The sequence below is a fragment of the Gouania willdenowi genome, chromosome 13 (genome assembly GCF_900634775.1).
Source record: "Gouania willdenowi chromosome 13, fGouWil2.1, whole genome shotgun sequence".
In the NCBI taxonomy this organism is placed as follows: domain Eukaryota; kingdom Metazoa; phylum Chordata; class Actinopteri; order Blenniiformes; family Gobiesocidae; genus Gouania; species Gouania willdenowi.
Window position 1 is genome coordinate 7,849,227 of NC_041056.1, and position 18,521 is coordinate 7,867,747.

The following is an 18,521-nucleotide window of genomic DNA, read 5'->3' on the forward strand; positions in this document are numbered from 1 at the left end:
CCGCGTCACCATATCCAAATATCAGAGTCGTGCTTCTTTTTGCTAACCAGTTCCCCGTCTGTCTTCACGTTACTTCTCGTCTATTCTTATATTACGTAACATGGAATCTCAATATGTCTTAAATCTCGATATATCGCACAGCGCTAGTTATTAGCAGCTATTGTTTCTGCAAAACAATAACATCTAATTATGTTAAGTCAACTAATAATGGTTTGACTGACCTGTGTATTGACTAATAGCATTCTGTTGTAACACAAATGTACTACACATACGTCAAAATGAGTATGTAGTGCATTCACATTAGACAGTATGGAAAGTGAGTATGCAAGAAATACCCGGATGTATAATATGTAGGAGCATTGTTGAAGTATGCACGGTGGGCATACTAGTCATACTCAACCGCCCCATGATACATTGCAAGTGGAACGTGAAATCGTCCTGGCACCATTTTGAAGTTAACCAGAAGTTTAGTCAGTAGCACAATGGCGGGTCTCCGAAAATCTCTGACATGTCGGCATAAAATGTGTTTTCGCAAGTTTTATGGTTTAAATGACCACATGTTGATATTCTACTTTGAAAGTTCTGAAAGCATTTTAAGCGAGAAAGTGATAAAGGTGGAGAATCAACAAAGATATTTAGCCTCAGTGTCCTTCAGGTTTTTGTCGTTGTAGGTTTGAAATGCATCTTGGGAAACTTTGAATACTCCTACTTACAGTATTTAGTAGACAGTACATACTAATTGAGTTCATAGTGTATAGTACAGAGTGTGCCATCTCCAACACAGCCAAGGTTTATTTGCCAAATATCAACCACAGCTTTTTAGTCTGACGCAACTTCATGAAAGACTTCACAAATATAGTAGGAATAGGAAGTATACTTCAGTGGGAACGGTCATCCTCCTAATCCTCTTAACCATACTTAGAGTATATAGTAGAAAGTATATATTCATTGAATTTGTAGTGCATAGTATAGAGTATGCCATTTAGAACATAGCTGTGTTGCCGTGTTTATGTAAGGCTCATTGATACTTCATCATTCCTGATTTATTCAAACTTTGGCTGCATGTTTATGAAGAAGATCCTGATAAGATCTTATATTACCCTTAATTGTATAGTTTCTTTATTGGCTCTCAGTGTGTGTCACAATTGATTTCAAGATTTTATTTTTGCATTTAAATCTTAGAGGTTGTAGTCCCATTTTTTTCAACAGAGCCCTCAGGCCTGCAGGTAGTTAGGTTTGTTGTTCCGTTGCAAACGAAAATCAAGACTATTGTAAAGCCCTTTGTTCAATATGTTTTTTTCTGAATGTGCTACATAAATAAAGTCTGATTGATTCATGTGAAAAGCAAAGGCAAACCCTCTTACTGTCAGCATCATCTTTTATCTTGATGAGTGTCTCGTTCTGCCGACCGATAGATGCTCCGTAAGGAGAGTCACTCTTAGGACTTCCTAAGACGAGACGAAGCTCTTCCTCATCTTCATGTTCCGTGTCATCAACTAGTACCAGCGTGCATTGTTTTTCAACCTCTCCTGAAAAAAGGAAAGTCATAATTTGAAGTGCGGGCATACGTCGCCTGTAGAATAAAGACGGTAGAAACACTGCAGAGAGACGGTTGGGGATGTTTTCCTTTCCCACCTGGTAAGAAGGTGATAATGGAAGCATCTGTGTTAGGCCTCTCGCTGAAGTCCACCATGACTTGAGCTGTTCCCTGCCTGCTATAACAACGCACTGTAGACTTGTAGCTGACATCACCACTACGGTACAAGGTTGCTGAGATAGTCCCTGTGTGCTCGTTCCCCACATACACAGCTTCAATGAACTGCACCTTTGGCACTGGAACAAAATTAAACCCATACATCAAAACACAGTAATGGCATCAAACTGTGTAAGTCTGTTCAAACCCCAGATTTTTACTCACAGTCTGAGACTGAGTCGTTGATAAGGATGATGGTTTTACTGGGTTCCCCAAGGATCCCGTTCATTGGCATTCGTAGAACCAGTTCAAACTTCTCCGGTCCCTCCAGAACCGGTTGTCCCAGATCGTCCAGGATGGTCACACGAAACGTTTGCATCATCACGCCCGGTGCAAAGTCCAGATTCCGGCTGATCCCCACATAATCCACACCAGCTGCCCCACAAATAAAACACCACATGAGTACGGTGTACATTTTAGGACATCCTCAGGTCTCAGAGTGAGGTATCGAATATCAGGAAAATCAAATGAAACAGAGTCACTTGTCAAACCAAATGCCGTCAAAATAAGTCATCAGACTAAATGGCCTCAAATAAAACCACCTCATGCCGTAAAACACAACATGGCGCTGTATTTTGAAGAAACCGGGATTTGAGATTTTTAAAGGCTGATATATCGCAACATTTAGTTTAACTACTGTATGTATTTAAAAATCAAACTATACGTTGATATATCTTAGCTTTTGAAAAACTAAAAGCAAAGAACGGCTTTTCAATTTACTTCATGTGTACTTCCGGTTCCTTCAAAATAAAACGCTATGTCGCGTTTTACAACCTGATGCCGACGAGTCTGACTTGGTCCTTAATAGTTTCTCCCCTTATTAATACTAAATGAGTGAATGTGCAGCGATTCCGGCAAAATTTGGTGAAAAATAATGTTGTGAACCACCCTACTGTACATGAGTCAGGAGTGAGAAAAGAACAGAGTTGGAGATGTATTGGAATTCAATACAGAAAAAAATACAAAAGAATAATTATTAGAAAACTCGGAGAAGCACAACGCGCTTACTCTTTGCCCCTGGGATGTTTTGATGTATTTACAACCCAGTTATATTGTATAAATTATTTCCAACATACGAAATATATATATAAAATTATTCATTCTTCATCCTCTTATACTGGTACAGGGTCAGAGAGCTGGAGCTTATCCATGCTAACTCGGGGCAAAAAGGGAGTGTGTGTGGCTGTGTTAATATGATTAGTTTGTATTTATTTTTACAGTACAAACACGAACCGGAAAGAAAGTTGTTATGCTGCTACTAAAAAGAAGAATTGACCTCAGGGCAAGAGATTAGTATTCCAGTCAAATGACGAACCAACAAATCACTATGTATGCAAACGTTGCTCACTCACACAACTTTTATTTTTACAACAAGAGGCTGAGAGACACTGATGATCATCCCCCCCTCCAAAAAAAAAAGAAAAACCTAAAGCTATGTTTACATTCTCCAGGTCGTCCACTCAACACATCCAGCGTGAAAATGTCTGCACGCTTGAGTTAAGAAAAACAAAGACTGACAGGGTGATGACTGTAGCTATTGTTTGGCTTCTACCTTCAGCTGAAATGGGGTCGGTTTTCCTGGAGCGAACAGTGACACTTCCTCCTTTGGAAAGATCTGTCCCGGTTCTCCACACCTGGACCTCCACATAGCCATCGCTCTCATCCACATGGTAGTCAGTGTGTCCAAAGTAGAAAACTGGATCTAAATGCAATAAAAAATAGATTACGGAACAAATATTAATATTGAAAAATGATTAAAAACTGGAGAAAAAAAACAATCACAAAATAAAAGCAGCAAGTTGGTGGTTTTATTTCCTCAGTGTGTAACGCAGAGATTCCCAACCTTTTTTGAGTTGTGAACCCATTTTAATATCATAGATGTCTGACGAGCCCATAGACATTTTTATTTATTTCTTTTTTTTAGAATAAGTTTTTGATCATGTTTATGTACAAATACAGCCAGGATTAGTGTCAAAATGAACACCTCAGATATTTTTAAGTTTAAGTACAGAAAACAGTTTATTTATTGTGTGTGATGTGTTAATTTGAAAAAGAAAATAATTCAAAATACATTTTTTTTTTTTTTACTACGTACTAGACCTTTCAGAGTACCCTATTTTAATTCCAGGTGACCCAACATGGAGTCCTGACCCCAAGGTTGGAAAACTAGTGTAAGGGGTCTTTTCCAGTTTATCAATTCCTGTTATCATAGCTATATCAGACTTTAAAAATACATTCTTGACTTTTGCCTAAAAAAAGCTTTTTAATTGTCTTGTCAGGAAATTTCAAAAATACTTTTATTACTAACAAAATACTATTAAAACATGTTAGAATAATTAACTGAGCAACACTTTCTAATTCTTAATTATAAAGTGGCATATACTGGTGTTCATTTCGTGAAGCACAGACCAGTTTAGGTCAAGATGAAACATGAAGTCAGTAAAATGGAGACAAACACAAAAACAACCATTGATGGGTATCAAATTAATTTCAGTTCAGGGGACAAATACAGACCAGTTTGATACCAAATGGGCCGCAGATTATAGGCAAAAAACCTAGCAATTTCAACTATAATGTGGCCCTAGTTTGCACTTCGACATATCAATAATATAAAGAATGTAAAGCAATGAGTGACAGATATCAGTCCCTGCAGGATCCCCACTTAAATTTCCCTGATTTTGGTGAGCAATATTTACTGAATTTAGGGACATTTTGTGTAATAATTTAGGAAAAATTGTATGATTTTTGGAAAAATTAAGAATTTTTTCAGCAATTTCAGATCATGTAATGTGTGCATGTGAAATCTGAGAGTGCTGCAAATATTGTGGAGTTTTATTACGTTTGTGTATTTGGAGCAGGTAAGATATCTACAACGAAAAATTGTATTTGTTCCCAGCTGACACTGATGACATCATCGCTGTGGAACTTCTGCAAAATTTTGACAGTGTGATGTCATCACAGACAGAGAAATTCCTTGCTTTTATAGAGAGATACGTCTTGCATCCAACACTGCACTGTTAAAGTACTTCACACATTTATATTTTTATTTTAAACATACTATACATGTTTATTTGGTTGTGTTGACAATAAATCTTTATAGATTGAAATGTTCGTCTTAGCAGTCGAGCTAAGTAGATGCTAATTAATTATAGCAGTTTTCATTTGTATGCCAAAAAAAATAGTTATGGTTTAACCCAACCGTCATTGATAGTCATAGCGCCACCTATTGGTAAAAGGAAATCATAGGTATTATATTTGCACAGAACGATGCAGGAAAGTTTGTGATATAATCCTGGAAAATGGTCAGCTACGTCTCAACACTTTAATATTTCTGCCACACCACAACATGCAACACACCTCAACGTGCGTCACGTCCCGACATGCGTGTGGTTGCGAGGGCCCGTTCATCGCTGCTTGCAGATTTAATTTTGATTGGATTTTGTCCCATGTAAACATTTGAGTTTAGTTTTTATTATTCGAGGAAAATATCAATATAATTCAATTTAGTTTTCGTTCACATCTGTTTCTTCAATTAGTCATAGTCTAGTTATTGTCATTTAAAAAAAACATATAGCCTACAAAAACTGACTAAAGAGCCAGATATGGCCCCCGGGCCTTGGGTTTGACACGTATGATGTATCTACATATTTCCTCCATAGTAAGACTGGAGAATTAAAGCTATGCTTACATTGAATGCAGTTACAGGCAGAAAGCAATTTCTAACCTTTGAAAAGCAGCTACGAACGAGCATTAAAAAGTAAAACTCAACCTGAGGCTAAAGTCAAGTTGCAGATTGACTTTTAGCCGTAGCTGGTGGTGGAGCTGAGTCTGATAGTAATGAGTGTCAAAGGGAGACATGGAGGAGGCCTGAGAGGAGGTCTGGGGGAAGTAAACCTCCGTGTGTGCCAGCCCAGGCCTGCCTGACTGCAATTAGAGTTTCTATGAGCTGAGATTCCTCTGCAGCCCAGCTCACTCACTGGTATTCCATTTAACCCTTTCAGAGCCCCCTGAACCGGTGGTGGTATCCAACTAACCTGTGTATCTCCATTAGAGCAGGACGGTTACATCTCAGAACATTGTTTTCAGATATGAAACTGAAGGAAAACTAGATAGAAAGTGGAATCTGATCACATTTAACTTTTAAATTAAAGCAATGTCTGAATGAATCAAGTGAATAGTGATGGCAACACCATAGGCAGAGCTTGAGATTCTTGCTCTATAGACCATCTCAAGCCTCATGTGTGTAACATATACAACTAGAAAAGCACTCGGACAGCGCAAACCTCTGTCAAGCAGCTCTTTTTCCCCATATTGTGATGGCATTTAGATCATCAAATTTAACCCAGAATTGTCTTATCGAGATTCATATCATATATCGTTATTTTGAGTGAGTTTTGGTCTATATCGCCCAGCCTTAACTTAATATAGTTGTTTATTATTTACATTATATTAGGAATTGCAATTTTCTCAATAAATGCAAAAGTGCAAGTAAAGATGAGCAAACTTTGGTAAATGTGTAATTAAGGCATTAAAGCTGTCAGGCGTGCAGCTGCCAGGAAGTATCCCCCGAAGAGAAACCAAACAAAGATGGTTGTGGCTGCCTGCACCGGGTCCTCCAACAGGAAAGGGTAATCAGATCCGCTAGCCTGAGGTTGGCAGACAGGAACTCAGGCCCTGTTGTACTAGTCCAGTAATCAGATAAGTTTTGTGCTGCAGACAACGGGGAGCTTCAAAGGAGCTACGGCCCATTAGCTGAAAGGTGAACCAACGCCTGCGCTCAACGCGAGAAACTTCCTGTGCCACAAAGACCTTCTTAGGTTACTAGAATGTAAGCAGAGGAGATCCAGGTTTAGACCCACTTCTAACTACTGATGCTCATAGTGTGGAGAGTTTTAATCTCTACTATTACATTATTATTTCATCCTGATCGTTGTAGGCAGTCTCTGTGTTAGTGTTCTTATTTTGAAATATAACAAACAATGAAAGACTAAGAAAAGATAAGTAGTGGCGGGTCTCAATTTAAAAAAAAAAAAAATCTAATTACAGACTGTCATTAATTAATCTCGATTAATCTAAATGAATTGGCTAACAATATTTGACACAAGAAGCAATTTTTTTGACATTTCAATTTAAAATGAAAATGTTTGTCATATTTTAGTATGTGACATTGATTCAGTCATATACTAAAATATGACTGAAACAATGAAAACGATAAATTAGCTTAAACAACAAAATTGTGTGTATTATTATCATCACTGAGTGCTAACATAATGTGCAATATGGATAGAAAACATTATGATTGGATTCTTAAACGAGCAAACTAACAAACTTAAACTAAGCTATGTTCTTGCTTTTCGGGGTTTTTTGTAAACTTTCTAAAACAAATTTGTTTTTGTGTATTGAAATACACAAAGCACAATAGCACTTAGTACTGTAACAGCAACATAGTTTAAAATATCTGTGGAATGAAATAAACAGAGCAACTGATAAAGCTGATGAATTTTCTTTTCTTTCTGCGTAGCAGTTGATAAGTTGGGTCAGACAATGCTATCTGTAGGACCGCTTCTAGCCCCGCCCACATCCTCTACCACTGAGAGTGGTCGACTGTCCACTACAATCATTTATCCAATGACTTTGTTCATTTGTCAGTCATGGACTCATTCATTTTGGCTCATCTTGTCCTGTGTGGATTGACACTGTCTGAGTGTCTGTGCTAGCTGCTACATGTTTAGCATCGAGGTGGTAGCAGCGGCAAGAAGAGCTCCGGTTATCGGCAAACTCTTTCTTGCACAATATGCACACAACTGGGCTTTTCTTTTCATCCAGTGTTTATTTTTTAAACTAAAATAAACAGCAAAACGTCTCCGAGGGTTCTCTCGTTTCATGTGTTGTGGTCTGTGCAACAATATTATGGGTGGACTGGGAACTCGTGCAATGAGGAAGGTTCCGCGCTGCTGGTAGTGCAAAAGAATGTGATTATTTAGTGTGCTTTTTCTATAATTAATTAATCGCAATTAACGCGATAAAGTCCCAGCACTAATAATAAGACAATAGAATAGACATTTCATTTAAGTTCAAATCCTTCCAAAAAGATACATGTTCTATAGATTAATAGAAATGTTTCTTTTATTGTTTTAGTTTAGTAGTTTTAATGTTTTTATTCATTTATTTTATTTTTTGTTGTGTATATTCATATTGATTGTTTATTCAACTAAATAGATTTGATCAATTAAAAGGGATGTTTAAAAAAAAAAAATAAATCCCAGCACTAAAAATAAGATAAAATAAACATTTCATTTAAGAACAAAATTCCTTCTAAATGATACATGTTCTCAACCTAAAAATATTTATAGAAATGTTTGTTTTATTATTTTTATTTCAGTAATTTTAATTATTTTATTAATTTATTTAATTTATTTTGTTGCGTGTATTGAAATTGATGGTTGCATTGCTTATTCAAATTGAATCATTGAAAGGTGTGCAAAAGTATATACTATTAAAGGGAAAAAAAGTACACAAGTTAGCCACTAAAAGCTGATTTCTCTGTTGGGCAACACACTGGATAACAATGGAGGACACGTGTTTTATGTTGCATTTGTATTAAGATGAAACAAAAAGCAAGACATAGCCATCCCTGAGGGGACTGTTACACTCCCGCTGACTGCTTGATTGTACTTGAACTTTGCATGACATTCCCACAGCGCACGGTGGCTTCTTGAATGCTCCTGTACCCCTAACATGAAATAAATACATACAAATATACAAATTAAGCGCCACAACCCATATACAAAAATCAACGTCTTAACAAGCGTGGTATCTTTGGTAAAAAAAATTAGCATCTCTGGCTGATTTTTGTGGACAGCTGTTTGTATCAGCATGAATGGCAATCCAGGTGAGATCTAATGACAGGGTTTGCTCGATTCATCCTCCTCCAGGATTCGCTGCACATGCATGCCCCCCCCCCCACAAGCTTTAAAAGCTGCTCCATAATCACACAGTGAAATTTACAATCAAGTGACATGCCACTATAAATACACCCATCACGTCGCCAGTAGTGCAAGCGTTCTCATGTCTTTCGGTGCGGGACCACCAAAACATTTTTCCCGGATGCGGAGTGAAAACCAAACAGCAATTACCTCTGCAAGAGAGGACAAGTCTCTCATTGCAGACAAGAAGTGGAAATTTGGATGTTTGTCACTTATGTGCAGATGGCCCGTTACTGGTGAAAAACTACTGAATGGACTACAGCTGTCTGTGCTGCTGCAGAATATTTGTACAGAATATAAATTCTATCTTTCAACAGCTGATAAACAAAATTGTGTGCAATAGTCATTTATCAAAATTACTTGCAGAAAACAAATCTTGAGTGTCGTTACCAACGACGCAGTGGAAGTGTGTAGAAGTCGATGGAGCATTTAAAACAAAAAGGTTGCATCTCTAAAAATATGGATACTTTTCTAACTAATTGGTATTGTGAATAGTCCAAACAAATATAAACATGTATTGTGGTCAATGCACTGTAGGGCATCCCTGTTGATTTAATCCCATAAGACCCTCTTTTTTTTTTTTTTTTTTTTTAAACATTCAATTTTTTCTGTTTAGGAGCAGATGATTGTTCTCCTTTTAGAAAGGATAACTGTGACCAAAGACAGATGTGTCACCCTCGGGCCAAGCTTATTAAAACAGACAAGAAGCTGAAAGATGAGTTTAATTCAAAGCCAAATCCACTGAAGTCACGGTAGGAATAAACGTAAATCTGCAGTTTCGATTTACAGACTGGGCAAACCTTGGCAGACATTTCACTCCTATTTACAATCAAGAGATTATAGTTAAACTAACAAGTGTGTAGAAAGTGAGAGAAAACTCAAGTTCATAATCAAACCCTACATGCTCTGAGAGAACATGCAAACTCCACTAAGATACGCCACAATGTGACAATGGAAACTCTAGGGTTGGTTTCTACATTTACTGAACATCCAATTCAAAATAGGACTTTCTCTTTCTGGGGTTTCATCAGCTTTTTTTCATTGTAAGCACAAAATACAGAAGAATTTATCATATAAACAACAAAGGCTGGCAATAAAATTAAAGTAAATAGAAAAAAGCAACAACATTGAGTATGAACAGTGATATCTTAATGCATTATCTAGTCTAGTCAATGAATGCACCATCATCCCTGTCTCTATTAGGGTGCATTCCAAGAATTAATTTATTAATCTAAAAAAAAAAAAAGAAAAAAAAAGAAATTGTATTTTCTAAATTCTTGATGATTCTTTAATCTTGAGAAAAAACTGATCAAAGTTGTCTCTAAAGATGCTAAATTATCATTTGGTTTAAAAAAAAAAAAACAGATCTACCAAATAGGTTGGCAAAGAATTTAAACTAACATCCCAAATGTGAAATAAAGACCAAACATGCACAGGGGCCTCCTGAATACCTTCTTTGGTGGCCCTGATTGTTTGTTTGCACAAAGCAGGAGGTGCAGGCTCTCATGAGTGTGATTTTATCAAACTAAATCCATCATACTTAAACGCATGTGTTTGACACATTTATATATTTTTTAAATGGAACACTGCTCCTTCAGAGCTCCACTGCTGACCTCCCAAGTTTGGAGATGATATTAAAGGACTTTAAATGATTGAAGGCCAAGTTTACCCAAACTTTAAAATAGGAATAGAGTTTGGACTCTTTCTGGCAGAAGATTGGCTTTATTCTGCTATCCTCAGTCAGAGCTGCTTACAATACACATCCACATCAACACTTGCATGGCTGGTCATTTCCATTTCTTTCAGGTAAATAGAAACTATTGATGCCACTTTATTTTTCTCTCCGCTTCACGCTCTACTTTCTTCGGCATGCTGGCAATATTCAACACTTAATCTCAGAATTACGCTGTTCAGCTTTGGCGACACCAACTTTCTACATAATCGCGTGTGTGCGTGTGTGCACTTGCATTGAAAGAGTCCTTTTCAAGCCATGCCCTGTCGTCTTGAGTCGACTCAACTTGTGGCTTCGGGCCTTGTTTTCCTCTACATCAAACAAAAAACCTTTGCCTTCATATGAACTACACAACAATGAATGCTCCCCCTAAAAGTAGGTTACAGTTAATACTACTCATAATACTGTACAGTAACTCCCTGGTGAGTTGAGCTGCTTTCTGCCAAATGATACACACATTCAGTTTTAGGTCGTCAGTAAGCCATAATGGGAAAAAGCCAGACGCTTACAAATCAGGATGAGAAATGATGCTGCGGTGAAAGGGTGAATGAATTGTCAAGGGTTTGTAAACATGAGGTCAAAGTTTATATCTGACCCATAAGTAATTATTGTATTCATGCTGAACTTTCCATGTTTGAATTTAACCCATCCATGGGAGCAGTGAACAAGTACGGTATATATTGTTTCAAGACTTGTGTCTTAGGAATGGTTCAAGCTGTTTGGAAATCCAACAAAAAAGCAGCTAGAAAAGTCTAGCTACGTAACTTTCTCCCCTTAAAGTGATATACAATCCATCAGATAAATGTACTTTAGATATCTAGATGTTTGGAGGTCTAAAAGTGAAAAATAAAGCATTGCTGATTTGTGTCAGAAATAAGCCTTGGAGTCATTGATATCAAATTTTAGCTGCTAACACACGTAATATGCTTTAATATGTGTGCAACAGGTAAGTCTAAGCTCCAAATCAAAACCATTAGATGCCTTTAACTTCATCAAACCAGTTCGAGTTATGTGAATGGAGAATTTTCTTAAGTAGTAATCACTACGTTACTGTTCGTCAAACATGTCGATTTCCACAAGTGTGCGTTTAAAGTTCCTTTTTATTGCAAATGTAGCTTCTAAATACCTTTAATTCCTTCTCGCCAATGTTACATGATAGTTTTTCAGTTTCTGCTGTCTTTGTCATTTCACTTGAGTATGGCTTCAGGTGCATTAATTGGTAGTTGTGTGAGATGAGTTACCTGTTCTTCAAACGAAGTTACTCATCGCTGCCGAAACCACAAAGAAGCAAGTTAAATTGAAGAATGATTCACATCCTGAGCGCAAAATGTGGTGCAATTGTCCCTCGGAAACCATTTTTACTCACATTGTGACCAATCATGCTTAGCACTGCTGACTCAGTATATCCTATCTGTGTGGAGTTGGCAGGTTTCTCCCGAGTATACGTGGTTTCGTCAGGTCGGACGTGTGGTTTCGTCAGGTCGGACGTGTGGTTTCGTCAGGTCGGACGTGTGGTTTCGTCAGGTCGGACGTGTGGTTTCGTCAGGTATGTCCGACTTGAGGAAACCACATGTCTGACCTGATGAAACAACATATCCTACCTGAAAAAACCACGTGTGTGGTTTTTTCAGGTAGGATATGTTGTTTCATCAGGTCAGACATGTGGTTTAGTCAGTTTGGACATGTGGTCTCATCACGGAGGGATAGAATAGTTTGTCAGTGGCACTTTGCTCTCTAATAGACTGGGGATTTTTCCTGGGTCTTGTGACTTGAGAAAGCTGTGGTAGACAGTGCTATACGTCAAAAAATCTGAAGTTTAGAAATTAGCAGATCTTTGCTCAAAACCGTGTTCTTGGCTGGAACTGATAAACAAAGAGACATGCTTGATCAAATGTTACATCTTGATTATGTTATTCGCTTTCACTGGTTTTCATTTCATTTCAAAACACCCACAATTCGTGCCTGTTGTCGAACCACAATCACAAAATCTCTCCTTCCCATGGTGCTACTGCAGATTGTCTGATTGATAGAGACGTGAGAAAAGCCATCAGGTGTTTGTGAACAAAGAGTTAGAACGATATGGGGAAACTATCATCCCTCCAGTCAGAGCCTACAGATACCAGATAAAGGCGGCTGTATTTTTCTTCAACAGTTCCTTGAAGCGGAGAACCAACTGACACTCTGGCTTTCTGTCTACCCACCTGATCGCTTGTTTGAACAGCTATTATTTGGGTGGATTTATTTAACAGAACATTGTCTTTGCAAAACTTTTTCATTTGCATTAGAAGCGTGCACTCCCAATGCAACTACACTAGGTTGTCATTCATATGCACATGGCATACAAGCAGTCTGTTCACAAACTTGCAAGGGAATAGGGCTGGGCCATATATCAAGTTTAGTATTTTGGGGATATAAAAGATTACAGTATTGCCTATATCGAGATATTTATGTATATATTTTTATTAACTTACTTTGCTGTAAAAATACTTGTTTTAGGTGTCATTGAAATTAAAATTTGCAAATTAGAGTGGCTAAAAACATACAGAAAAAGCAGTAAAAAGGGTTCAAAGTGATAATATTGGAACAATTAGTTTAAACTGGCAAATAATGGGCATGACAAATGGTAAATGGTGTTAAATTGTCAAAAATAAGCATGACAGATGGTGAAAAGTGACAATAATTTGTCAACATATACAACACATGGTGGAAAAGAGGTAGAAGGGGTTTATAAGTGCTGAAAACATCTTGAAAGTGGAAAAAAAATTAGAAAAGGCATTGAAATTTAATGGAGACGTGTCACAGTAAAGTAGCAAAAATGCATTAAAAGGAGCAAAAATAATGGCAAGAAAAAGTCATGAAAATGGGTTAAAATTTGGCAAGTTTGGTGTAGTTGCAGAAAAAGGGTAAAATGCAAATTTAACCCAGAATTGTCTTTAAGGTCGGACTATACTTGAATTAAAATTATCGAGATTTATATTGTATATCCCCATTTTGGGAAAAGATATCAAGATATGAGTTTTCGCCCAGACCTACAATCAACTCCTGCATTGATCTAATTTCTATTCCATACCATGTTTTTCATTTTCAAATAAGATTTGCTTTAATTGAGCAGCCACTGTGTAATCATAATTCCGTCATATAGCGTTATCTTACCGTCATCCATATCAGGAAGAATCGTTATCCTTGTTGTGGCAAACTTGGAGCCCAGACGGCCTCCCATGGGCATGCCAAGGGTGACATTAAAACTTTCCTCCTCTTCATACAGGGAGTCATCAATAATTACAACTCTGCAGGGTTTTTCCACCTCTCCCATGTCAAAGCGTAGGATGCCGTGATGGTCCTCAGGCCTTGAGATGTAATCAGAGTACGACAGCACAGAGGTTGGGACTGTGCCCGTGGCTGTAACTGAGTGGGCAAGAAAAAAAAAGAGAGAAATACAGTTAGGAAAGTCAATGACCCAAACTGTGGCATACCAGAATTGACTTTTTTGCACATAGAAATCAATAAATAATTATGCTCTCCCTTTATCCTTGAAATTGTTTTATTTCATGGGCGATGAGCAGGTACCTGGATTGAATTCACAAAAAATAAAATAAAATAATAAAAATGCCATCTCTGAGGGCGTGCAGCCACTGTCAATAGCGTTCTCGCAGACATTTCAATAAAATGAATAACGGATAAGAAGAAGAGCTTTATTTATTTTCCTCTTAAGTATTGATCTTCACCATTTGTCCTTCATTTGTAGACACATATTGATCTAGATTTACAGAAGCAAAGTAAGTGCACAGCGTGATAATATGCTGGATTATACCTTGCTGGGTGAAGCATACGACCATGAGCTCCTGACTGATGTCTCCGCTCCTGCGTACAGGGACCATCAGCTCGCCAATATCTTCCTCTATGTTGTACACAGCTGAGGGTATGAACACTGTTGACTCTGAATGAAGGAACAAAATAAAAAGAAACACATTTCACATATTTTAATTCAAAATGAATACTTAACTTTGGAAATCCTTTGGAAAAATATTATTTATAATATTAAAACTGAACATTACAGCTGAAAATGCCACTTTGTAAGGATGTCCCTATCTGATGTTTATCTATGAAGCCCATTTCTGCCAGTAAAAAAACCCAAAAACCTAGGAATAGTAAAATAATAAGAGATTCTTAAGACATAATTATGATATATCTCATAATTCTGGGATAGTATCTGATAATTATGTCTTGTCTCAAGTATGTTTTAGCATCTCATAATTATGACCTAGTAGCTCATAATTATGACTTATTATCTGATAATTATGATTTAGTATTTCATAACTATGAGACTTAGTACCTGATAATTATGAGTTAGAGCCTCATTATTATGACATGGTATTTCATAATTATGAATAATATATTACAATTAGGACTTGGTATATTGTAATTCTGACTTAGTATCTCATAATTATGAGACTTAGCATCTGATAATTCTTACTTAGTATCTCATTATGAGACTTGGTATCTAAAAATTATGACTTGGTATCTCATAATTATCACTTGGTATCTTATAATTGTGACTTAGTGTCTGATAATTATGAATGAGTATGTGATAATTGACTTAATATCTCATAATTATGACTTAGTATCCAATAATTATGACTTAGTATCTCATAATTATGAGACTTGGTATCTAATAATTATGACTTGGTATCTTATAATTGTGACTTAGTATATGATAATTATGAATGAGTATGTCATAATTGACTTAATATCTCATAATTATGACTTAGTATCCAATAATTATGACTTAGTATCCAATAATTATGACTTAGTATTCAATAATTATGACTTAGTATGTCAGAATTATGAGACCTAGTATCTCAATTATGACTTATCTAATAATTGACTTGGTATCTCATAATTATGACTTGGTATCTTATAATTGTGATTTAGTATATGATAATTATGAATGAGTATGTCATAATTGACTTAATATCTCATAATTATGACTTAGTATCCAATAATTATGACTTAGTATTCAATAATTATGACTTAGTATGTCATAATTATGAGACCTAGTATCTCAATTATGACTTATCTAATAATTGACTTGGTCTCTCATAATTATGACTTGGTATCTTATAATTGTGACTTAGTATCTGATAATTATGAATTAGTATGTGATAATTGACTTAGTATCTCATAATTATGAGACTTGGTATCTAATAATTATGACTTGGTATCTTATAATTGTGACTTAGTATATGATAATTATGAATGAGTATGTCATAATTGACTTAATATCTCATAATTATGACTTAGTATCCAATAATTATGACTTAGTACTCAACAATTATGACTTAGTATTTCATAATTATGAGACAGTATCTCAATTATGACTTATCTAATAATTGACTTGATATCTCATAATTATGACTTGGTATCTTATAATTGTGACTTAGTATTTGATAATTATGAATTAGTATGTGATAATTGACTTAGTATCTCATAAAGTATCTAATACTTAACAGTTTATTTTTTTTATTTTTTATTATTTCACATCTCCTAGTTTTTTGTTGTATTTTGTTTCCTGGCTGGTAATGGGCTTCCATAGATATCAGACATTAGCACAATTCTCCAACCTTCTGTTGTTCTCTGAGTAATATCACCTGATTAAGCCTTTCCTAACATTCTACTCTACAAAACAAGTAAGACAAGTATGTATAATTTGCACTGATATCACATTGGATGGTTGTAATATCAGTATCGTATCGGAAGTAAGAAAGTTGTTTTGGGACACTCTTTAGTGTGAGAAACAATTAGCCTTCAAACCCACGTAATACACTTAATTATGTGGGTAAAGCCTTATATAAACTCTACTTGCTCTTCATTTTAGTGTAAAAAAACAAACTCAAGCTTGGTTAATTCTGTTTCACTGTGATTTATTAGGCCAGTTTTTTTTTTTCCAAGTGGTGATAAAACACGCTGTTTGGTAACTGATACGGTATATCATCATCGTTCCACAGGCAGCTCCTGATATCTCTGTCTGTAAGACTTTGTGAACAGTAATGAGAAAACAACAGAGGGAAGTTTCATATTCCTCACATAAAGTATGGCTCATTATAACAAAATGGTGTGATGGTAGGAAAAAAAAGAGACAAGTCTTGCTCATTTCTGTCTTTTTTTAGTTGACCCGTGCACTGAAGTAACAACCCACAACAAAAGCAGCTTCTGAATAGGGAATCAGCCACTGACTTATATTTTATATCTCACCCAGACAATAACAAAGGACTCTAAAACAAATTCTCACTTCTTCTTTTTTGGTTTCTTTGAGCTATTTTTGTCCCAAAACTCTAAAATTGCTCTTCGTTCATTCAATCACAGCAGTGCAAAAGCCCTTTAATTTTCAGCCTACACTGAGAGGAAGCCCAACTGTTCATTTGGCACCCTTTGAAATATATGGAGATTGAACATTTCAGCTTTCCAACGTTTTGATGGAAATTTGTTTCCCTTTAGACTCGAGAAAGACGCTTTCAGATTTCTAATCAAAAGCGATAAAAAAAAAGTTCGCAGCACATTTGGCTCATGCTTAGGAGGGAAGATTTTCAATAAATTTATTTAGAAGGTGAAAAAACATCATTTTTGACTTGTTTCAGTTTAAAAAACATATTTCAATCTTGGGAAGACACAGGGTAAATGCAAAAATCTTTTCTATTTCTTCTCATCATTGAGGAAAACAAAGTAGTGAAATCAAGCTGGCCCCATGTGGAAAAATATTTGCCTTCTCAATTTAATCTGCGATGGCGACAACAAATGCAATCAAGCATTACTATAATGCGATAAACGAGTCTGACACGTACAGCGTGAAAAACCATTATTCAGACCAGCAGTCAGAATTACGAGAATATGTCAATATTTGTGAAGTCTTTCATGAAGTTGCGTCAGATTAAAAAGCTGTGGTTGATATTTGGCAAATAAACAAACATTGGCTGCGTTGGAAATGGCACACTCTGTACTTTACACTATGAACGCAATTAGTATGTACTGTCTACTAAATACTGTAAGTAGGAATATTCAAAGTTTTCGAAGATGCATTTCAAACATACGACAAAAACCCTGAAGCACATTGAGGCTAATATCTAATATTTGAAAACTTTAAAAGTTCTTTAAACATTTTAAGCGAGAAAGTGACCAAGTAGAATATCAACATGTGCTTATTTGATCAATAAAACCTTCATTCCGACATTTCGGAGATTTTCAGAAACCTGCCATTGTGCTACTGACAAAATGTGCGGTTAACTTCAAAACAAGAGCCCTATTTACAAAGGCGTTAAAAAAAACTAAAGAAAGACAAAAAGAGATGCTTTTGTTTTGAAAAGTTGTTTGACTTTTAGCTTGAAGACAGTCCCAGGATGATTTCACTTTCGACTCGCAATGCATCATGGGGCGGTTGAGTATTTTAGGCAGTGTCACAACGAGGCAGGACTTTCTGGTTCTTTTAGTTCTTACAGTATCATTTTATTTCTCTTTATTGGTTGACTGTTTTAATTTAACTTTCTCATTTAATATTCTCATTTAATATTTCATCTTCATGATCAATTTATCAAAATAAAAATAATTATATTTATAACAATAAATAGATAATACAAATATCATAAGACATTTAAATAAAGATTATTATTATCATTCAATTCTCAGCGACTCAACCTGCTGCAGCGCAAGCAAAAGATCTGAACTATTAAAGAAATATTGTTGATTTTGAACATGAAATCATAAATTAACTTTATATACAGCACACTATGTATACAGTATATCAAGCTCCCCTAACCCTGTGCAATTAGATAAGATATTGAGAACACAAAAATCCATAAATCCTTAAAGTCGGTAGAAGTTATAAAAGCATTTGTGAACATTACCTACAGAGAGCTGCCAGTACTCCAGAGAGCTACACTTTATGAAACAAACTGAAGCTAAACATCTTAATTAGCAAAAAACCAAATCTCTGGTTTTCACAGAATAAAGCCCTGCAGGCCCACGGAGCGCAGATATCAATATTTATATTCTGCAGCGC

General features: G+C 36.0%; 1 protein-coding gene across 1 annotated transcript in view; it reads right to left on the bottom strand.

The window, feature by feature from the left end:
* The window catches only part of frem2b (FRAS1 related extracellular matrix 2b), a 102,362-nt gene that overhangs the window by 20,452 nt on the left and 63,389 nt on the right, over positions 1-18,521 (bottom strand). Inside the window, exons 5-10 of the mRNA XM_028465645.1 lie at positions 14,283-14,408; positions 13,625-13,876; positions 3,306-3,455; positions 1,919-2,128; positions 1,636-1,833; positions 1,365-1,529 (exon numbers count right to left, since the gene is read on the bottom strand). Coding sequence (XP_028321446.1) covers positions 1,365-1,529; positions 1,636-1,833; positions 1,919-2,128; positions 3,306-3,455; positions 13,625-13,876; positions 14,283-14,408 — 1,101 coding nt within the window. The remainder of the gene's footprint in view (positions 1-1,364; positions 1,530-1,635; positions 1,834-1,918; positions 2,129-3,305; positions 3,456-13,624; positions 13,877-14,282; positions 14,409-18,521) is intronic.